This window comes from Otolemur garnettii, unplaced genomic scaffold, assembly GCF_000181295.1.
Source record: "Otolemur garnettii isolate 467f Iridium unplaced genomic scaffold, OtoGar3 scaffold00033, whole genome shotgun sequence".
Classification (NCBI taxonomy): domain Eukaryota; kingdom Metazoa; phylum Chordata; class Mammalia; order Primates; family Galagidae; genus Otolemur; species Otolemur garnettii.
In genome coordinates, this window is record NW_003852428.1 from 11124594 (window position 1) to 11148121 (window position 23528).

At 45.1% G+C, this 23528-nt stretch overlaps 1 protein-coding gene across 1 annotated transcript in view; it reads left to right on the forward strand.

Annotated features, from left to right (window-relative positions):
• The first annotated feature begins 21922 nt into the window (after positions 1 to 21922).
• Positions 21923 to 23528, forward strand: part of ANKH (ANKH inorganic pyrophosphate transport regulator) — a 136846-nt gene continuing 135240 nt past the window's right edge. The window contains exon 1 of the mRNA XM_003789542.3: positions 21923 to 22353. Coding sequence (XP_003789590.1) covers positions 22258 to 22353 — 96 coding nt within the window. The 5' untranslated portion in view covers positions 21923 to 22257. The remainder of the gene's footprint in view (positions 22354 to 23528) is intronic.

Consider the following 23528-nt stretch of genomic DNA (forward strand, 5'->3'; position numbering starts at 1 on the left):
CATCACAAGCAAAACCACAAGACGCTATGATAATATAAACCAGAGTCCAGACACAGTTTGAGGCATGGGGCAGCCTTTCCTGAAGACAGGAGTTTTGAGTTCATCTGAAGGATTCCAGGAAGACTGGGCAACAGAGGTTGCTGGGGTGGGATCTGGTGGTCAGGAGCAATTTCCAAGAGGAAGCAGACTATTCTAGGCAGAGAAAACAGCCGTGCAAAGGCCCTGAGGCCGGGAGAAACATGCACTATTTAGGCCCTAGAAAGAAGATGGATGGAGAGGCATGAAAAGAAAGCAGATAGGCTCAGGGCTCACAGCCAGGCACCAGCTTTTCGTCCCAGAAGCAGTAAGAGGAAGCTAATCTTAGCACTCTGGGAGGCTGAGGCAGAAGTTCAAAACCAGCCCCAGCAAAAGTGAGACCCCCGTCCTTAAAAAAGCCAGGCATTCTGGTGGGTGCCTGTAGTCCCATCTACTCAGGAGGCCGAGGCAAGAAGATCACTTGAGCCCAAGACTTTGAGGTTGATATGAGCTATGATGTCACTGCACTCTACTGAGGATAACAAACTGAGATCCTGTCTCAAAAAAAAAAAAAAAAAAACCTCAGGTAGCTACTATTTTACCTTAACATGTCAACTGGACGAAAAATCTTACAGTGACACTGTGAATCATAGTATCGCAGGTGAAATACTCTTTCAAAATAGGTGGGTCTTATGTTGAAAAATACCCTAGAAGTATGTGGGCAATAACAAATATGTCACATGTACATTAATAGTCCAGGACTAAACCATTAGTTCTCCTACTGAACCAGGTAATATTCAGCACTTCTTTTTTTCTTTTGCAGTTTTTGGCCGGGGGCTGGGTTTGAACCTGCCACCTCTGGCATATGGGGCGGGCACCCTACTCCTTTGAGCCACAGGCGCTGCCTACCCCCCCTTTTTTCTTCCCTTGAGATAGGGTCTCACTCTGTCACCTGGGCTAGAATGCATCACATCATTATAGCTCACTGCAATCTCTAACTCCTGGGCCTCAAGCAATCTTCTTGCCTCAGCCTCCCAAGTAACTGGGACTACAGGTGCCTGCCACCCCACACGGCTAATTTTCTGGATTTTGTAGGGACACAGTCTTGCTCTTGCAAGAACACCTGGCCTCAAGCAAACCTCTCACCTTAGCCTCCCAAATTGCTAGGATTATGGGCATGAGGGATCTCACCAGGACATCAGTAGCCTCTTAACCAGAATCAGTTTCAGATTCAGAGAGATGTTCCCATTTGGAAGGGATTTGCTGGATTATCATTTTTAAAAAGGGAATAGCCACTTGGGGCAAGTCTTGTGTTTTTGCTGAGAGTACGGTCTGTAGCTTCCTATTGACACAAGACAGCAAAAACTACAAAATAACTGGTTGGCCTTTCTCTAGGAAGGAGGACTGTAGTATTTGTGTGAGCCACAGTGTAGGAGGTGGTGAGCTGTAACAAGACAGGCCTTCAACCTAATGACTGGAAGTGACTGAATTCAGCAAAGAGGGGGCTGGCTCTGAGATTCCCACAGGAGCAAATATTAGGGAAATCGCCCACCCAGCCTGTCCTCCAGCCAGAAGCCACTCCCTTCCTGAGGTTTGAACTACCGCTAGAGGAAATCCAAAAGCAAACAGGCACAGAAGACCAGGAAAAACAAATTTGCAACAGATGTGGGATGAGTTTAGGAGTCCTAATATCCAATTTGAGGACCTTAAAATCAGCAACTATCCCATCCACTACTGATGGGAGTGTACATTGTTCTAACCTTTTTGAAAACATATTTGGTGATGTTTACCAATAGCCCATACATTTTGAACCCCTAATTCTAGTCCTAGAAATGTATCGTAAGGAAATAATCAGAAATGTACAATGTTCATACCCTCACTATTTTACAGGGACATAAATTTGGACACAGCTGTTCATGTCTGCCTATGAACAAAGGGTAGAATGAATTTTAGTATGTGCAGAAGATGAATTACTGTGCAACCCCTGATAATCATGTGCTTAAAGAATATTCGACAACATAGGAAGACATACATTCAGTTTAAAAGGCATTGCACAAAGCCGTACATTCAGTTCAATTTCCAATGTACATCTACACAACCATCACATCAGGAAAAAAACAATGGTAGGGATTCTATCCAAGTGCTAGTTATTTGGTTTTTTATACTTTTTTTGTTCCTAAATTTTCTACAATGGGCATAACAAGTTCTTTTAAATGAAAAATAGGGGCAAACGCAGAAAAGTAACAGCTCCTCTATCCAACATTAACTGCCGTTTTTGTCTCAGATATTAACAAAGGACTAGAACGTTACAGATGCTCCTAGAGCCTCCCAGAGCCTTCTCTTCCTGAATATTCATCATGCCTTTAGTCTGTGTTTGAGTACTGTTCTATAAGCTCATGCTTTCATAAACATCCCATAATGTTGCTTTTCCATAAATTTACAAAAATTTACATAAATTTCACCACACTCTGACTTACTTTTTTCACTAAACATTAGATTCTTGAGAGGGTGTTAAACCAATTCATTAATTTTAACTGCTGTAGAGTATTCATCAAACAAATACACCATAATTAACCTACCCAGTCCCTTGTCAATAGTCATTTAGGTTATTTGCAATTTTTAGCTATTACAAATAATGCTGCAATTACTCTGGGTCTTCATAATCCGGGGGAAAATGTCATTATTTTAAAACACCAACAGTAAAAAACTGGAGAGAAGATGAGGAAGGACACTGCTAAGTCTAGTGAAATGGATGCTTCTGGTTCCCTGGTGGGTTTCCTGCTCATTGTCCCCGGCCACCTGCCTTGGGGCTCCCTCTGAGGCTATGAAGATGGTACCACTGACCAAGCACTCTCTGACCTGAACTGCACCTTTGCATTTCAGTTGCTAGAGTCTATTATCTACAGCTAGAGCAGGTCCCCTGCTGTGCCTCCTCCCAGACATAGAAAACATTTGGAGAGCTGTGCCTAACACAAATATCTTATCAACTCATCCTCCCAATAACCTTAGGGCTAGTCTATTGTTACTCCCACTTATTAGGAAGAGGAATGAGGCACAGAGAGGTTAAATAACTTATTCAAGGTCACACAGCTACCAGGAAGAGGGCTGGACTCAAACCCAGATAGTGTGATTCCAAAGTCCACATGCTTAACCCCCCTCTGCTGCCACCCATGACTTCCCACCAATCTGCTCCTTATCTCATTCCCTTTCACAGCCTCACCTCTCCTCTGCTGTAATGGGGAGAAGCCCAGCTGTCCCAAATCTGACTCCCCTCCTTAGCTACCGACCACACCTGCTCCTATGCTAACTCTGCTGTGGCCCCTTAACCACCTCCCACCCCCATCTTCCCCAAATAACTGTTTATATTTATGATTCTTGTCTTATACATAATTTACATATTTCTTGAGCCATTCATATCCTAAGTATCGTGGTCTCTTTCCTCCCCTTCTGGCCCTAGTTCTACCACCAAAGGAGTAGGGAATAGGAAATGAAGAGGGAAAATTGAATGATATCCCCGCTCTATTTTTATAGAATGTCCATGTGACTAATCCAATGAGGAATCGTACTAATAAAGTAAACTGAAAACCTGCCGACACTTGGGAAGACACTTCGTGCTCTGGATCCCCACCTGCCTTGGGGTGAAGTGATTCTTCTGCAATTGCCGAGTTCAGTGCTCTGTTCATCAGTAAGGTCAGCCTGGTGAATTCAGTTGCTCAGGTTTCCTTGTGTGTGCTGAGTTTGTTTGACTCTTGTTTTCTTTTGAAAGAGGTCTGTCGCGATGTGGTTTGCTTATTTCTCTTTTTAGGTATGCTGGTTTTGGCTTCATATAGTTGAAAGCTATGTTACTAGCTGTCTGAGCTTTAGGATTGCTAGTGTTTCCCCGAACGGCTTATTTTACCGTAAGAAATGTCCCTGTTTTCTCTGGTAGGCCTTCCCTGAAAGTCTCCGTAGTCTGGCACCAGTACTGCCACAACGGCTTGGCCAGTGCTGGTGTGGTACACGGTTCTCCATTCTCTTACCTTCGACGTACCTGCATCTTTTTATTTAAAGCATGTTCTTACAAACAGCATTGAAGTTGTTCTCCTCCCGTATAATAACCTTGGTCTTTTAGTTCAGTCCACTTGTTAGTTTCCTAGGATTACCATAACAAAACTCAGGGACCTAACAACAAGCAGAATTTATTCTCCCAAAGCTCGGGGCGTTAGAAGCCCCAAAATAACGTTTCACTGGAGCCACACTCTTTTGAAAGGCTCTAGGGAAGAGCCGTCCCTCCCCAGCCCTCTCTGCCGCGCTTGAGTGGTTGTGGCAATCCATGGCGCTCCTTGGGGTGTGGCAGAGTAGCATGAGTCTCTGCCTCTCTCATCACATGCCTGTCACCTGTACCTAAACTCCCCCTTCTTCTAAGGACAGTAGTAATTGGATTTAGGGGCTACCCTGTTCCAGTAGGACCTCAAAATTCCTATTTCCAAATAAAGTCATATTCACAGATATAGGGAGTTAGGACTGGAACGTATTTGAGGGAGACACCATTCAACCCGCTACAGTGCATTTGCATTTAACATAATTACTGATACTGTTGGTAGGAGGGACTGCTGACAGGACAGGTGGAAGCACATGGGGAATCTTCCGGCTGGTACTGTCCTTGGAGCAGAAACCGGGGGAGAGAATGAGAAGCCATCTTTCAACGCTTTTAGTTCCCAGGTAGAGTTTCGCTGTCCATTAGAAAGAAACAAATCATGGCTCCGTGCCCACAGCACAGCGGTTAGGGCGCCAGCCACATGTCCTGAGGCTGGCAGCTAAACAACAATGACAACTGCCACAAAAAAATAGCCGGGCATTTTGTGGTCCCAGCTACTGGGGAGGCTGAGGCAATAGAATCACTTAAGCCCAAGAATTTGAGGTTGCTGTGAGCTGTGATGCCACAGCACTCTACAAGGGTGACATAGTGAGACTTTGTCTCAAAAATAAATAAATAAATAAAAAAGAAAGAAGCAAATCAAAATAAATGTGTTACCATCCCACTGCAGGCAAGATGTGATTGACTTTTCAGTATTTGTAAAATTATATGTATGTGCGTTTATTCTGGAAAGTCCACGTGTGTCTGCTTGGCACGACCCTTCATGGCCCTCATGTTCACTTTTGGGCGGTCTCAAGTCTTCCCCCCTACTACCCACCCGCCCTATCCTGTGTCCAGGGCCATCCATATAAAGACCTAATCAGCTCCTCCCTCATTGCTCCAGCCAAATGCTTACCAAGCCATTTTATAAACCCTGACAGCCTATCAAATGCAAGTTCCTGATCACTGTGGCTCTGCTAGCAAAGTAAAAAGGAATAATACCGGGTGGCGCCTGTGGCTCAGTGAGTAGGGCGCTGAGGGTGGCACATTCGAACCCAGCCCTGGCCAAACTGCAACAACAACAAAAAGGAATAATATCTGCTAGGTACACAAACATGTCTGCCTGCCGCAGTCAGATACGGAGTAAAAGTCAAACTGTGTAGTCTAGTTTTCAAAGCTGCCCACAATCTAAGCCCACCCTGTCTTCCAGCCTAACTTCCCACCGCACATCACAGGCAACACTCTATTCCAACCACCGCAGACCGCTCCACAGAAAAAGTGTTCATACTCATGCCGCTTCATCTTACAGAAATGCACTTCCCTACATCTCAAAATGCCCTCATCTTAATTGCTAAGATACTGAATGCTTTCAGGTCATCTTCCTGGACCTCATCCCCAAAACGTCAATGCAGACATCTGTGTTCCACAAAGCTGCGCTCCCTGTCTCAGCTGGAAGAAAGCTCTCCCCTCTCACTGCCCCTGCATCTTGCTCCAGCCCTTCATCATTGTCTGCTTTTTACTAGACTTCGGCACACACATGTTTTATATCCTTTATATCATGTATCCTCTGAACGGTGGCTTCAGCTGACTTGTCATCACATTGCCAAATCTCATGCACTTTCCAGGGAGACACACACTGAGGGTATTTGTGTGGTGTTTTAAACTGAGAGAGCCACCCTTATTCAAAACCTTTATTCCTCATAAAGGTGGCTTTAAAAAAAAAAAACTTTTGAACTATTTAGCAATAAATGGTAGTTCTACTCTCATAATGGGGAATATTGCTAGCTGGAAAATGCATCAGAGTATAGAGGATGCAGTGATTCATGACTCACCCAGAGGGCAGTCAGGGTGAGGGCAGCCACGCACCAAGCCCCTCCCAGGGTCACAGTCCCAGTACAACTGCATTCTGTCTTGTGATGTACCGCGTTGTACAAGGATACTCTCTTTATAGTCGTGGGTACCTGATGAATTCTGTTGTGTAAGGCTGAGTGTTATGAAATGTGGATAAGGAAATGACTGTGATTACCTGTATTTATCATGTCAGTCATTGTAATCATCAGACAATGATATGAACACAGTGACGAAGACATCTCATGTGACTCTATTCTTCCTGAAATAGAGAAACTGAGATTTTCATCAACTGATCTGCCACTTCCAGAAAGCTGGCTCATTTCTGAGGACACTGTGGGGGTTTTCTTGTTTAGTTTTTTGTGCTTCTGTTGGTTTGGATTATTGTCTGGAGGTAGACCAACAGGTAAAATATGGCTCTTATCATCCTTTATCACTTATCTCTCTGCACCTGCTCACCATGACGCGGGGCATCCTCATTGTGTAAGACTTTCTCCAGCACTGTCCTCGCACCTGAATTGCCTTGCCCTCTCTCCCCACCCCCACTTCTTACCCATTTCCCTACCCAGAAATTCTATTTACCTTGCTCAAAGCCTCTAGAAATACATGCTGTCCAAGCAAGAGTTTTCTACCTATTCCAAGAAAATTGAGCTGCCTGTGTGCTATAATCTGAATGTCTATATCCCGCCAAAATTCAGGTGTGAGCCCACACACCTAGCCTTATGGAATAGATTTAATTTTATGTTTGTATCTTCCTCATGTCAAAGACTGGTGAATCCTTGGTCCTGAGGTGGCTCTGGCCCAGAGACCAACATTTGGAAATGGTTGCTCTGGATATCAGCACATTCAACCAAAGCTATGGTTAGCCACATACCTTCTGCCGGTAATGGTAAACATAAAACTCACTGAGGATGCATTTAATCCTTCTGTCATTCCTAAACAGCTAGGAAGAGTTAAGACAATAGAAGGACGCACCTGCTTCCAAGGCTCAGCTTCTGCACTTGACAATTGGGTGAACTTAGGCCAGTTGCTTCACCTCTCCAAGCTGCTGTGGCCACATCTACAATCTGGAGAGAGAGCAAAAATTCACTGAGTTGTCATCAGGATTAGCAAAGGGTCTTTGCTTCCTTCCACAAACCAGTAATTTTTATCAATAACTCTTTCTAGAATTGGAGTGTTTATCAATATGCCAGATGCTGTCTAAGACACAGGGTTGAAAGTTTCCATCTTTGCCTTCAAAGAGTTCACTGTCCAAAAGAAACACACAAAACCATGGCCATTTACAGGGAACCCAGGGTTAGGACCGATGCTGCCCACAGAGGAAAGGGGGAGAAGCTGTGTGAAGACATGGGCTGAGATGGGATTCGTGCTGCCATGAGCCAGAGAATTCCTGCAGCCACCAGCCGTGAGGAAGGACGCTCCCCTAGACCCTTCAGAGGGAGCACGCCCCTGTTTGCACCTTGATTTTAGACTTTGGGCCCCCAGAACTGTGGGAGGATAAACTCTCAGTGTTTTCAGCTACCCAGTTTGTGGTAATCTGTTTTGGAAGCCCTAGGAAACTAATTTACACGGAAATTAAGAATCTTTCCATTTATAACTATCACCTGAAAAACTGCACTGGCACCAATGGCCTATAAAACCTACTGTAAATCCATATGCCTTCAGATGGGGAAACCCAGATCTGAAAAATCTGTGTTCAGAATTTCCAGAAATTTTAATAACCTGCAGTCAGAAAAATAGTATACATGCATATGTATCTTTAAAATAGGACAGTTTATTAGCTACTTTTCCTCCTCAAAAAGAAAAAAAGAAAGAAAAAGCCTTTTTATGCACAATATTTTGCAGCAGCCCGATAACATTATTTTGAGTTGAGGCTTATTTATGCTATTCCTATAGTAGCCTAATTAGCTTTTCTTTAACAGGCATGAAGCATAAAAGAGCAGAAACTAGAAGGAACAAACACAAAAAGCTTAGATTTCACCCACAAATCTGTTTTGGAGCCTGCAATCTGTCAGCAAAGCCTGCAAATCCCCCACTGCAGATTTTGGTATGAAAACTTTTTATTTTCAGCCTTTTTTTTTCTTGCCACTCCCCTCTCCATGCTAATAAGAAATTTTTAAAGCAAAGATGAGCTAAAACAGAAAATAAATGGCAAGGTAGGTTGCTTTTAAATGCTCTAAATGTTATCCCCCCCCCCGGCCCCATTTTGAATCTTTTCTCAGAAACTTCTGCAATAATCCGTCATCCTGCACAAGGACAGCCAGGCTTCTTCCCTGAAACGCTGTGGTTGTTTACTTAGGAGATGAGGTGCGAAGCTCCTGGAGGTACACGCTGGGAGCAGTCAGGGAGATGTGTGTCTCCTGGGTAGTCCTGAGCACACAGGGGGGGCCCCTGGGGGCAGAGACCCGAGTGTAAGCCCTGGCAACTTAACTTTTTTTTTTAATTGACAAGTGAAAATTATATATGTATGGTATACAGCATAGTGTTTCGATGTATGTATACATTGTGGAATGCTAACTGAGGCTATTCAACAGAAACATACTTTCCCCTTTTTTCTGTTAAATTTACTTTGTTTTTTTTGTTTTTTTTTTGAGACAGAGCCTCAAGGTGTCGCCCTAGGTAGAGTGCCATGGCTTCACAGCTCACAGCAACCTCCAACTCCTGGGCTCAATCAATTCTGCTGCCTCCGCCTCCCAGGTAGCTGGGACTACAGATGTCTGCCACAATGCCCGGCTATTTTTTGGTTGCAGCCGTCATTGTTGTTTGGCGGGCCCGGACAGGATTCGAACTGCCAGCTCAGGTGTATGTGGCTGGCGCCTTAGTCACTTGAGCCACAGGCACCGAGCCATTTTTTTTTTCTTTTTCAGACAGTGCACTTTGTTACCCTGTGTAGAGTACCATGGCGTCATAGCTCACAGCAACCTCAAACCCGTGGGCTCAAGTGATCCTCTTGCCTCAGCAGAATTACTCCCTCAAGTTGATGTGGTATCCCCAATAACATTGGGTAGCTCAGACCCTAAGCTACCCCCTGAGCCCAGTCCCCTGTCACTCTCCCTTACCAAGCCTTTGCCAGAATCAGCGCTTGGCTGCTGCCTTGGCTTGCAAAGTGACAGACCCCAAGACCTACTCAACAGTGACCTCCCTCCCCAGGACTCCCGCCCCCCTCTCTCCTGATGCTTTATCTTCCTTCTTATCTCTCTCCTACCTGGCATTTACTCCATAGTATTTGTTTGTTGCCTGTGTCCCTACTAGCATGCAAGCTCTATGAGAGCAAGGACTCTGTTTCACTCATTGCTGTCTCCTTGGCACCCGGAATGCCACTGGACACATTAGTAAAATCTGAACAATGAACGGAGGAATCAATGAGGTGAGCATGTCAAGGACCCAGCGTGGTGTGGCTTCTAGCATGTAACTGACATGTAGCACCTACTGCTGTGTTTATTCTTTTTAATCATTCAGAATTGGGCAGCACCTGTGGCTCAAAGGAGTAGGGCGCCGGCCCCATATGCTGGAGGTGGCAGGTTCAAACCAAGCCCTGGCCAAAAACTGAAAAAAAAAAAAAATCATTCAGTATTATTTGTCTGGGAACCTTACACATCTTGTCTTTCCTCCTGGCTCTTCCACGTTTTTTGCTCTCCCCCTACTGTGTCTAATCTTTTCCACGGGGAACCTAAGAACAGTAAGATAAAAGAAATAGTGAGTCCGGTGGCAAGAAAGAATGACACTGGCAGTCCGCCTTCCTGGTCACCAACTCCGGTCCGCCAGATCTACACAAAAGTGGCATGGGTGGACAACGTGGGATTGGTGCAGCCTGGGCGTGCTTTTTGGGGAGCCACAATTCAAATAATGTGCTCTGTGATTTTTTTTTTTTTTGAGAAAGAGTCTCACTTTGTTGCCCTTGGTAGAGTGCCATGGCATCATAGCTCATAGCAACCTCAAACTCTTGAGTTCTAGCAATCCTCTTGCCTCAGTGTCCCAAGTAGCTGGGACGGTCTCACTCTTGCTCAGGCTGGTCTCAAAGTCCTGACCTCAGGCAATACATCCGCCTCAGCCTCCCAGAGCGCTACAATTATAGGTGTGAGCCATTGCACCGGCCATGATTTTTTTTTTTTAATATACCAGCCAAAACTTAAATATTTCTTACTCCAATTACATCCCCCAGAATGATTTTGAAGAGTACCCAAAAATAGTATTTTTTGTTCAGGAAAGACAGTCCATCTTCTCTTTAATGATTATTATGCCATTTGGGAGACTGTATTCATATACATTTAAATACCTGAAATATTGTGAGAAAAAGGTAAGCCCTGGGCAAAGCAAACCAAATCAACTTCTGATGTCATTTGCCTTGACAGCTGGGACACGGATCTCACCTGTTACTGACCTATATATCTTTTGAGGTCTGTGCTATGCATTCTATGTGGACACACCACAGAGAGGCAAACACACTTTTAACATTTACATTGTTGTAAATGTGCTTTAAAAGCACTTACAAGAGTCCTTGGGAAACACCAGAGCAAGGACAAGATGCTTTTCCAGGATGGGGCCCCAGCAAGCAGCTCCCCTGGCCTGGTGGAGACCAAGATAAAGGCAGCCAATAGGCAGCGTTCTCTGGTATTTGTTGTGTGCAGACAGCCATGGCAACCGGAGCTGATGGGGTCAGTGTCAGGTCCAAGCCAAACGCCCACCTGTGGCCCCAGCGCTGGGAGGGAACTGGAAAGTTACAACGTTAAAGGCAAAGAGGAGGCCTCTCAGTCCAGAGCTCCAAGCCCCCATCCACCCTAAGGGCAAAACACTGTTTTGGAGACAAACTGGCAGAGTTCTTAGACAAAAGGCGACAAAATCACTGACTCAGGGAAACCAGACCCTCTCTGGAGGGGCTGAGCCTTTTAAGACATGACTGGAACATTCTTGGGTGGGGCAGTTCACTGAAAAACAAACTTAGCAGTTTGTCTCGGTCTAAAACAAGTGTCCTGGTGAGCCGCCCAGCATGGCCCCCTCCTCTGGTCTGGCTGGACCCGGAGTTCTTCCTGAAGCTCCAGTCCTTGCCTTGGTCACCGTCACATAGATCACCCAGCTTTGTCGCAATTCCCCCTCTGCCCTCCTGCTATCCTACCTCAGTGCCACATGGGGCTGCCCTCCTGAGCAATCCCCATCTCAGCCCATTTAGGTGGTGACCCTGGCCCAAACCCTGCATGGACAGTCATGCCAGGAGGAACAGAAGAGAAAGTAGCTGAGAGAAGTGGCTCTGAAAGGAGAGAGACCTAAAATCCTATTTCACCACCTGCAGCTGTGCAGAAGAGCAGGCCTTCCCAGCGGGCGACTATGGTTACTTTTCTGTTTTCATTTTCGGCAACAAGGAGGTGGGATTCAAGGATTCAGCCCTGCCACATACACACACAACTCCCGGGGAAGGGGGTTGGGCCTGAATTCAGCTTCCCATGGGACAAGCCACAGCCAAGGTCTCCAGCACTAGACAGAGGGCCTTTCTCAACTGGTTGAACCAGGGCAGCACCTGTCCTCGAGACATCTGGCTCTAGGCCTAGTGTTCCAGGAAACTGGACCCAAGACACTTATTCCCCTGGGAAAATCCACCCTTCCCCTATGAAAAGAGACATCCTGGGTGGGGTCTCCTACTGGAACAGGACCCCCTGGTTTATGCAGCTGTGAACTTACAGTCCAAGCACAACCCACCACAGGATGCAGAGGGAGCAGGGAGCCTGTACATGCACACAGGATTCGACAGTCCTAGTGGGAAAAAAGAATGTCAATATTTCAATTACATTTACATATTTATTTATATACATGCATTGAGTACATGCTATAATAATAATGTTTTTGATATATTAAATTAAATATATTAAAATTAGCTTTACTTTTTTTTTTTCGTTTTTAAGATAGAGTCTCTCTTTGTTGCCCTCAGTAGAGTGCTACAGTGCCACAGCAAGCTCAGTCTCTTGGGCTCAAGTTATCCTCCTTCCTCAGCCTCCTGAGTAGCTGAGACTATAAGAACCCACCATGATGCCAGGCTAGTTTTCCTATTTTTAGTAGAGACAGGGTCTCACTTTGCTTTGGCTGGTCTCAAATGATAGAATCAAATGGAGGGACCCACCCCAAAAGAACCAACCCCTACCTGTGTTCCACCCTGGAGAGGGGATGTGCCAACCCTGCACCTTTCTGACCTTTACACCCCCATCCACCGTTCCCCATGAGCTGACTCCTTTCTCGAACTCAGCTCACCCTCACTGGGGTGGAAATAAAAGCTGTTGTTGCCGCACAGAACCTGGATCCCATTTTCCTTTCATTTTACATCTGGAATGACTTTTATTTTGATCTTTGACCTCTCATGAAACTCCTGAGCTCAAGCAATTCACCCACCTTGGCCTCCCAGAGTGCTAGGATTACAGGCGTGAGCCACCCATGCTGGCCTTATTCTTTTCTTTCTTTCTTTTTTTTTTTTTGAGACAGGGTTTCACTCTGTCACCTAGGCTGGAAGGCAGTGGCACCACCATGGTTCACTATAGCCTTAGACTGCTGGGCTCAAGAGATTCTCCTGCCTCAGCCTCCTGAGTAGCTGATCCTTCAGGCACACCTGGCTAATTTTTAATTTTTTTATAGAGGTAAGATTGCCAGGGCTGGTCTCTTGAACTCCTGACCTTAAGTGACCTTCCCACCTCGGCCTCTGCAAAGGAGGGATTACAGGTATGAGCCACAGCACCCAGCTGGGATTACAGGTATGAGCTGCCCCACCTAGCCTCACCTGTTTTGTTACATTTTTAATGAAACTACTTGTGATAGGCTAAATAATGCCACCCAAAGCTATCTATTTCCTAAGCCCTAGAACCTGAGACCATCATCTTCTATGGTAAAATGGGTCAACATACACTTATGTGAAAAAAGAGATTATCTATGAACCTAGAGAAGCTGGACATGACCTCGAGTTGCCTTCTGTTGGTGATGTAGAGTGTATGTTTGACGTTGTAACATCAACGTCAGGAACAGCTGAGCCTTGTTAGGCAGAGGCATCTTTGAAAAATTGTACATTAGGGACCATGTGTACATGTGTTATCCAGCCAGGGGACAGGATGCCATGTGCAAGACACCTGCCGGGTTGTCTGCTCAGCTGCTCCTTCCTGGGGTGCTCAGTAGTCACTGCAGACAACATGACTCTATCCCCTGATTTGTCTGAGTGACTCAGAGTGGGCACCAGACCTGAGCTACCCTCTCAGGGTTGAAATATAGACCTGAGGGCAAAAGGGACCTAATATCCAAGCTGAGGAGGTATGAGATGGGCATTTTCTACCCAATATCCCATGTGGGCCACCCAGAAAGGCAAAGAATGATGGGGGTTGGGGAGGATAGAGATAAGAGAGATCTGTGTATGAGAGACAGAGAGAGAGAACAAAGAATGAGAAATGATTAGAGATTCAAGACACTCCCAATGAGAGTTCAACCCCTAGGGTCCCTACTTTCAGTCCCTTCCTGAGGCTACTTTGCTTTTGACTTGGGTTCTGTGGGACGTACCTGCATCTTCATAATAAATCTCGCTGTTTAGCTTAGGCTAGTTCAAGCTGATTTCTCTTAGATTCTAGCAAAAGAATGCAACTAATAACATCTTCTCATAGATGAGTTGTGAGAAATTAATATAACTGAGATGAAAGGTAGGTTGCAAATGGTGTAGCACCCTATCGAGGCTAGTTGTGCAACTATCAAGGCAGCCCCTACCACTGCTCTGGATATGAACTTGACCACTCCAGCGAGCGACTTGTCACTTTGGCACAGGTCCTAGTCCCAGACTATCCCTCATTTCCCGATTTTTGAGAAACCGCCCCCACAGCTGCTCTCCATCTGGGAACTCTGTCTTTTCCTGTCTTCTTTTACACTAAAGCACAGGAGACACCACTGGGCTAAATCATCCCTGACAGTCCTTGCTGCCTTGCTCTTTGGTGATTCTGAATCTCAAGTCCGTTTAACTTTACTCATCATTCCCAAGTACTTCCAGACTGGACATTATTTGGGAACTTCTTTCATTCCTAAAAAATACAAAGTTTAGCTTCACTTGCAAATTAATCCCCAGATAAAATGCAGTATAAAATGAAATGGCTTGGATCTAAGCTACTCTGTGCCTCAGTTTCTTCATCCATAAAATGGGGAGATGACCAGTAGTCCATACTTCAGAGAGTTGGATGGATACCCATGATAATGCAGGTGATATGCCTAACATCATTCCTGGTATAGGGAAGTTGCTCAATCTAGGAGCTGTTAATAACTGTGATAAAATAGTCAGTGCACACCATCACACTCGGAGCCCTCCCTCACCCTTACTGATCCTTCACTAGCTACCTATGTTCTAAACACACAGTCTTTTTTTTGGCTGGGGCCAGGTTTGAACCTGCCACCTCTGGTATATGGAGCCAGCGCCCTACTCCTGTGAGCCACAGGCGCCCCCCTAACTACCTATGTTCTAAACACACAGTTCCGTGGTCTCATTTCCCACTGAACCCTGCACTCATCCATTAAGTCCTTTTTTCTCTAAACCACCAGTGTTTTGGTTGCTGCAGGGCCCCTCCACTGCAGGGGGCTGTAGGATTCTCTGCAAGCTCCTTTCTATAAAACTTGTGATCAAAAACTCAGCTGCAGACGTCACAGAAGGAAATGTTGCTTCTTCTTGTCTTCTCAGCTGTGGATTCTACCAGCCCTTTTAGGCTGGTAAAGCTTCTTCAATCCACTGATGAGATCAGGAGGGTCGATTTGGTCTATCAAGTCCAGCTTCCACTGAGGAGATAATTTTTCCTTTGTTGGAGTTCTATATTAGTATATGTGTACAGAATACTGTATATACATGTAGAATATATAGCCCACGTAATTAGGGGTTCTTCCTATGACTTGCATCAGAATCTCCTAGGGTGCATCTTTCTTTCTTTGTTAGAGTTTCATTCTCTCATCCTGGGTACAGGGCTGTGGCATCATCATAGCTAACAATACCCTCAAACTCCTAGGCTCAAGCCATCTTCTTGCCTCAGCCTCCCAAGTAGCCGGGACTATAGACACCCACCACAATGCCTAGCTAGTTTTTCTATTTTCAGTAGAGATGTGGGTCTCATTTGCTCAGGCTGGTCTTGAACTCCTGAGCTAAAGAAATTCATCCGCCTTGACATCTCAGAGTGCTGGGATTACAGGTATGCGCCACCACTCCCAGCCCAAGATTACTATCTCTTAAATCATATGTATCTAGGTTAGAGTGCCAACTTTGCTGCTTACTAGTTGTGAGATCTTAGGCAATTTGCTATTGAACAGGAATGAGAGAGCACTTCTTGATTGCTCCCAATCTTAGGAGGATCATGATTGTCTTATTCAACGCTATATACCCAGCTCTTTGCACCAGGCCTGGCACGCCGCAGTCACTCTGAATCAAAACAAAGTTGATTGATCTATATAGAGATTAAAACGGCACTGGTTTCATGAGCACCTGGTCCATCCAATCAACCTTTTGAGTCACAAATTAAGAAATAAGTAGGGGGATATTGCCTTGAAATCAAGGATGTTTTCAAGCATAAAAATTATCTAGTAAGGGTGCAGGAACGTAGTGATAAGCTACATGCTTACTGTGAAGGTGGCATCACATTACTTATTTGTCTGATGAACTGATACGTCCTCACACCTAATTAGTAACACTGAAAAGGGAAAACAGATTCAATTTAAATGCAGTAACAATTTAAAGAACCATTATTTGTCTACCTTTTTTCTGGGATTGGTAAGTCTGAAAAATAAGACAATCTGATTTCTCCATATTATTAAAACGCTAAAAATGTCTAACTGGTATGAACTACCTAATGGTAAAGATACCAACACATGTGTCAACTTGGAGATTAAACATAAAAACAAAAAACTTATGAAAAACTCCATTCAGAACATTTTATTTAGTGTCTATTACTGTTTGGGGGATGGAGGTTGAAAGTGTGTGGGGGTGGTGGGGAAAAGAGATGTAATAGTATTTTAAATAGTTCCAATCTCAGGAAATTTAGCATTTTGTGGTAGACAGCAGACTTATAAAATAGAAATAGACACTAACGTAGCCCTGACTTTGATTGCAAAAATATAAAAAGGTAGAGAAGTGACCAAAGTGAGCTAGAGTTACATAGGAAATCTTAATGAAAGGCATGGTATTTCAAAAGAGCTTTAAAAAAGGCCGGGTGAGGTAGCTCACGCCTGTGATCCTAGCACTCTGGGAGGCAGGAGGATCCTTTGAGCTTAGGAGTTTGAGATTGAGCAAAAGTGACACCCAGTCTCTACCAAAATAGAAAAAGTTAGTCGGGCTTTGAGGTAGGTGCCTCTAGTGCCAGCTACTTGGGAGGCTGAGGAAGGAGGATCACTTGAGTTTGAGGTTGCTGTTAGCTAGGATGATGCCACAGCACTCCAGCCTAGGCAACACAGTGAAATCCTGTCTCAAAAAATAAATAAATAAAAGGCACTAAAAAAATGATCTTGAATAGTGGCAGGGATAATAATTTAAGCTTTATTAAATATTTTTAATTGTAAGTATTGGATGTTAGTTCTGGTCCTTTAAATAAAATGAGCAGAAGTTGAAGAGAGAATAAAAAGAAAACAAAAAGTAGTTACATTTTAATCTTAGTTTTGTCTCCATTCTCTACATTAAGTTTTGCCAGACCTGGCCAGGTGCAATGGCTCACACTTGTAATCTTGCTACTTTGGGAAGCCCAGAAAGGAGGATTGCTTGAGGCCAGCACATGGACACCAGCCTGGGCAACAGAGCAAGACCCCAGCTCTAAAAAAATATAATAAAGTAAGCCAGGCACAGGTGCTGGGAGGCTGAGGCAGGACGGTCACTTGAGCTCAGAAGTTTGAGGCCGCAGTAAGCTAAGATTTTGCAACTGCACTCCAGCGGGGGTGTCAGAGCAAGACTCTGTCTCAAAATAAAATAAAAACAATTAAAAAAACAAATTGCGAGACCTACAGTTTGCTGAGCCAGGATGAACTATAATAGGTGCATGCTTACCTGTTGTATTTCACTATGATGAACCAAATATGTCAGCACCTCATTAAATGGTCTGAGTATATTATAGAGAGTATATTACTTCAAGAATCCTGAAAGTCAGTTGGTGACAGTGTCATTGCTGAGGGGCATAAGCAGAATCTGTCCCAAAACTTACTCTTGTTTTTTAGGTCACTTTTTGGAGGTTGGAGTGAGTTAATAGTTACTAATGTACAATGCCATCGGGTTCACAATTGACCTGGAAAGAGTGTCTCCAAATGGTTTTATTCTCTAGCAATTGAAGAAAAATCAACATTTATAAATGTGCATGAGGTATATATCTGAGCTCTAATGGAAACTGCCTCAAATCCTTTCCTTGGACTAAAAGGAGAATGAACTAGGAAAAAAATTTGTGTGACATTTATCTGCTGTACATAATTTTTTCTGTTGATTTAATTTATTTTTTCTAACATGTAAAACAGGAAGGTTTCCAAAGCCCAAATCTGATAATAAGGTACGTTCAGAGAAGTCTTTCTTCCACCCTATTCCACCTTGTTCTCTTTCTTCTCTCTCTGATAAAAATTTAATTCTTGGCTTATGCTTTCACTGTGTCTTTTTGCAAATATAAGCAAATTCACATGCTCACATGCATACACTCATATTTGTATTTCTCTTCCTTTTTGCCCCCCAAATAGCATACCATTTTACAGTTTGGCACCTTGTTTTTTTTCACTTAAAATATTCTGTGGATCATTCCGTATCAGTATATAGAAATCTTCCCCATTTCCTGTACAGCACACATTTTGAAGCATCTGTGTGGTCCCATTAAAAAATATTATTAAAGAAGTCATCAAAAGTGAGAACTATAATTTTTGGCAGAATTTAACTAGTTAATTCCAGCTTATCTATAGCAAATGATGGTTTTGGGATCATTTACCCATTCCTCTCACCTCCTACCTACACTGTGCTGAGGGTACAGACACTGACTTTTAATAACTAGCCCAGGCATATTATTCACAGGTTTTGGGCTGGAAAGTCACAGAAATGAGCAAAGTAGAACTTACAATTGGGGGGAAGGAAACCACTTTTTCTGTTCTCTGGAAGCTGTCATCTGGACACAAATTATGACGTCATTAGCAGGATGGGGTTTCTATAAAAATGAATAATTATGAAGTTTTGAAAGTATTTTTTTAAAACTCCTCTCTTTTTATAAACTTGTATGTGACATTGTGTTAAAGGAAAGGAATAATTGTCCATATTCATACCATATAGCTATAGTAACTGCAGTATGGTATTCATACACCACTATAGTTGAGCACATTTTGTTCTAGGATTTTTTTCCTGTACGTACATTTTTTTCTCACTCTGTTGATGTAATGATCGTTGACCAAAAGTGATCAAATCTAATACTTTACAAATAGAAGATTAAGTTGTACTTTCCAAAAGATAACACCCCCCAATCTAATGTAAATGACTTTGGGACCTCTATTGGGCTCCTGGGTAATTTACATAACGTCTACTCACCATCATCACTTATATTCTGGAATGATCTTTTCAAACTATTGACTACATTAATCTGATGAGTTTATTTGAACACAAATAGACTAGAATGGAAGACTTCACCTCACCATATCCCCCATAAGCCACGGAGAATAACTGCTCTTAGGCCCAGATGTAGAATTGTGAGACTTAAATTTTTATCTAGGCTACCTATACTTACGATTCATTTCAAAAACTAGACACCAATTGCCAATAATTTGAAGTTTAAAAAGAGAGAGAGATTGGGTACAGTGGCTCACACCTGTAATTCAGCATTTTAGTAGGCTAACATGGAAGGATTGCTTGAGGCCAGGAGTTGAGACCAGCCTGGGCAATATAGCCAGACCCCTATTTCTAAAAAAAAGAAAAAAAAATTTTTTTTGAAACAGTCCTGCTTTGTTGCTCTTGGTAGAGTGTCATGGCATCATAGCTTACAGCAATCTCAAACTCTTAGGCTTAAGCCATCCTCTTGTCCCAGCCTCCGAAGTAGCTGGGACAACAGGTGCCCACCACAATGGCCACCTATTTTTTTTAGATGTAGTGTCTCACTCTTAATCTCGAACTCCTGAGCTCAAGCAATCCACCTGCCTTGACATCCCAGAGTGCTAAAAATAAATTTAAAAAAATTATTAAATAATTTATAAAGAATTAGCCAGGGGTCATTGCACATGCCTATAATCTCAGCTACTCTATAGAAGGATCCCTTGAACCCAGAGGTTGAAGTTACAGTGAGCTATGATTGTATCACTATACTTTTGCCTGGCAACAGACCTTGTCTCTAAAATAAATAAATAAAATAGAGAGAGGCCAAAAACTCTTTGAAATCTGTTTCTGACTTTAATTCTTTGACAAAAAAATTATTAAATGTCCCATTCATTTCCATATTGCCATGGTGTTATTGACATTCATAGGCCTTTAAAATCTAAACTCTTTGCCATAACCAAAGGTGACTTACTAAAATCACTCATTTAAAAATGCACTTTTAGAACACTCAAACAAGGATGATGACCTTTCATTGATTCAGTAGAATTTTCTCACTGTTTCCCCTTAGGACCAAAGGTGTGCTTTTGCATAAGCATAAGCCAGGAAGCAGGGTGGTAGAGGCCCTTGTCCTGAGACCAAGGAAGGCAAACTAACTGGACTAGATGAGAATCGATCCAGGACCTCATCAATCCCACATTCTAGGCAAAGGTTAGTGTAATTATATTGCTTTAAGTAAAATGAGCCTATGAAAACTTAGAATTAACAGAATGACAAACCTGGAGATGATATTTGCTTTAGAAAAGAACACTTTCCAGGCAAGCCCTTTAAATAACAAGCTCCCTTTGTATATTTAAAGTCAGATTCAACTATATTAAAATACACCTTTCAGGAACTTGCTCCCAAGGAGGGTTCTGTACACATGGACTTCCTGTTTTTCTGGGGAATCTTTTAAATAGGGTATTACTATTTGACACAATTAACATAATAAATAATTGCCAAAGTTTCATTTTAATTATAGGGAATGTAATTTGAGGTTACATCAGAGCTACAAGGGATCTTAGCTTCCTATTTCTCAAGGTGTTCAAACTCTGTGGAATTTTAAAAAGGCATTTTAAAAGGGTAAAATATGGAAACTTTTAATACTTTCAAAATAGTTGTGAAATACCTGAACCCAGGACATTGAGATCTCAAGGTCACTATTTGCATAACCTTTATAAAGCTAAAATGTGACTTAACAGGTTAAATATGTTATTTAATAATTGTTTAATTCATATGCTCATTAAACTTAAAAAGATATGATAGGGGGTAGGGGGATACAAAACCGTGAGAGCAGGACAGCTACACAACTTGTCAGACCCACTGCAGAGTGAAACCGTAGATAACAGTAGCAGAGCCTTGATTCAGGCATAGGGCAACCGCACAAGTTGCAGGCCTTCCCCTTTCCATGCACCAGGCCCTCAACTCTACGGTCACAGGATGCCGGGGCAGGGATGGATGGGGGCTTTATTGTCACACAGTTGGGCTTTAGGTAAAAACTCTAAGCACAGCTAATTACCATGGTATCACTGGGCCCGGTATTATAAAACAAAATACATTCTTCTCTTTTTCCTGAATTTGTTTTTTTGTAGAGACAGAGTCTCACTTTATCGCCCTCGGTAGAGTGCAGTTGAGTCACAGCTCACAGCAACCTCCAACTCCTGGGCTTAGGCGATTCTTCTGCCTCAGCCTCTCAAGTAGCTGGGACTACAGGCGCCCGCCACAACGCCCGGCTATCTGAATTTGTTTAATAGAGATGGGTTTGATGAGTTGTCCTCTCCCCCCACCCACCCCGCCCCCATAGTGTTTTTTACATTGAAGAGAATCACAATTTACAGTTAGAAAATTGTCTGCTGGAGACAGTGCTGCGCGCCCCAGCAGGCGGCTGACCCTAGCCTGAGAGCCTGCAGGGGCCAGTCCCTGCGGCCCCCAGCGCATTTCTGCGCAGGAAGACAGGTCACAGCGTTCGCTGCAAACCCTGAGAGAGATGCTCCCTCCTTGGAGACCTTTTCTCAGTTTCTTTCGCTCGCCCAGAGCGGTACCTCCATCTCCCTAGCGCCTCTCATTCCCCCGTAGCAGGCCTACAGCACAGGCGGGGGTTGCCCCCACCGCACGTCCCCGCCAGCAGGGGGGCAGGGGGCCTGCCCAGCCCCGCGCGCCCGCACTCCCGCAGCCAGCCTCGGTTACCCAGTCTTCCGGGCGCCCGGGGACACTGCAGGAACCCCAGCACCCAGCCGCGCGGGGTTGGGGCGACAGGGCCCGGCCGCCGATCCAGCACCGCTCCGGGGCCTCAAGATGGCCCAGTGTCCCTGCTCCCCCCCGGCTCTCGCCTCCCACCCCCGCAGGCTCCCCGCCGCCCTCCCTGCTGCGCCCTCAATCCCGCTTCCTCCGCGGACCGGCGCCGCCACCCCTGGGCCCCGGAGACACCGTGGCAGGTCCCGCCAGCGCCGCGGACGCGGCGGCCCCGCGGCCCATGCGCGCGCAGCGCCCCCGCGGCCACGCCGAGCGCGGGCGGCGGCGCAGGGAACGAGGCCGCGGCGCGCCCGGCCCGGCCCCCTCCCCCACCCGCCCCCAGGGCCGCCCGCGGCGTCCGCGCCTCCCTGCCCGCCCCTGATTTCCTCCGGGCGGCGGCGGCGGCGCCTCGTGCGCGCGGTTATTTATTTATTTCCGGGCCCAGAGCGCTTATAATGGAGCCGCTGTCAGCAGAACCTTCTGCTGCTGCTGCCGCTGCTGCTGCCGCCGCCGTCCCTCCTCTTTTTTTTCCCGGCAGATCTTTGTTGTGTGGGAGGGCAGCAGGGATGGACTTGAGCTTGCGGATCCCCTGCTAGAGCAGCCGCGCTTGAGAAGGCGCCGCCGCCGCGAGGAGGAGCCGCCGTCGCCGCCACCCCGAGGCCCCGCCGGACGCAGCCTCTGCCGGCCCGCGCCCCTGCTCGCCCCGCTCGCCCCTCGGCTCCTTGCAGAGTCCCTTCGCGGCGGCAGATGTGTGTGGGGTCAGCCCACGGTGGGGACTATGGTGAAATTCCCGGCGCTCACGCACTACTGGCCCCTGATCCGGTTCCTGGTGCCCCTGGGCATCACCAACATAGCCATCGACTTCGGGGAGCAGGTAAGCCCCGGCCGCGCCCCCCGGCCGGCCCGGGCAGCTCCGCCCCGCGCCCCGCACCCGCGCCCAGCACCCTGCGCTCCCGGCTCGTTCTGCCTCGGCCTTTGAGGCAGAGGGGAGTCACCTGCTCCCACTCTTTTTTTATCTTGGAACGTTTGGGTTTGCAGCTTGTCAAGGATGACTTTTCTAGCACTCCGTTTCTTCCCTGCCCCCAATTATTCAGCAGACTTTTCCAGCCTTCTCTGGAAAATGTTAAAAAGACCGGATGGTGTGAAACTGCACCTATGGAAGGGATTTTATAATAGTGCACAGAAGTATTATATAATTTGCGATTATGTAAACCTCAGCTCCGTAACTAACATGTAGTTTCTAGCAGGTTAAGTGCACGGTTTGTATTTAACCGTGGTTGGTGGAGATGGTGCGGTGGGGAGATTTTGTATTCTAGAATGTGACCAACTTCATTTCCCAGGTACTTCCAATTTTTAAAAATTTGTTTCGTTGCCCAGGTAAGAATTGGGGTTGACCCAACGGTGTCCTAGTAAGCTGACCTTTGGTCATTTTCTAGTCTGGCATTTCTTTCTTTCTTTCTTTTTTTTTTTTTTTCTTTTTCATGGACTACCGAAGAAGAGGAGCACAATTTTTTTTAGTGTTGCCTTCTGGTCCTTGTTTCTTTTTCGTGTTTTCTCCATGTGGCGTCATTGCAAATCGTGTGCTGCAGGCTCTCCAGCGGCGGCTCTGGGGCCCTGCACTTGCCTGCGAGGACCGTTTTCCCAGGGCCTCCCACGGGATGCAGTTGTATTCTAAGGCCCAGGAGAGGATTTGGGGATGGGACCATTAGGTGCTGTCTTCATGGGCAGGTGTCAGAAGTCATCAGGGCATGGGATAAGCAACACTCCTGGTGTTGTGCTACCATCTTTTTTTCCCCCTGCAAGTCAAGAGACTTGAAAGGATATTTATATACAGTGTGCACCTATTTTGATGCACTGCTAATTTTAAAGGCCAAACAGATTTCAGCAGCTTTACTAACCTGAGATTTGTTTGACTCTTTGATTTGGTGAGTATCTGTTTGGATTTGTCTCTCTGTGCTCAGAACTTTTGAAATAGTTGCAGTTCTATTAGCTTCCTAGGGTGTAGCCCACACTATAAGCCACTTTTAACTTGAATTGTATTGCTGACAG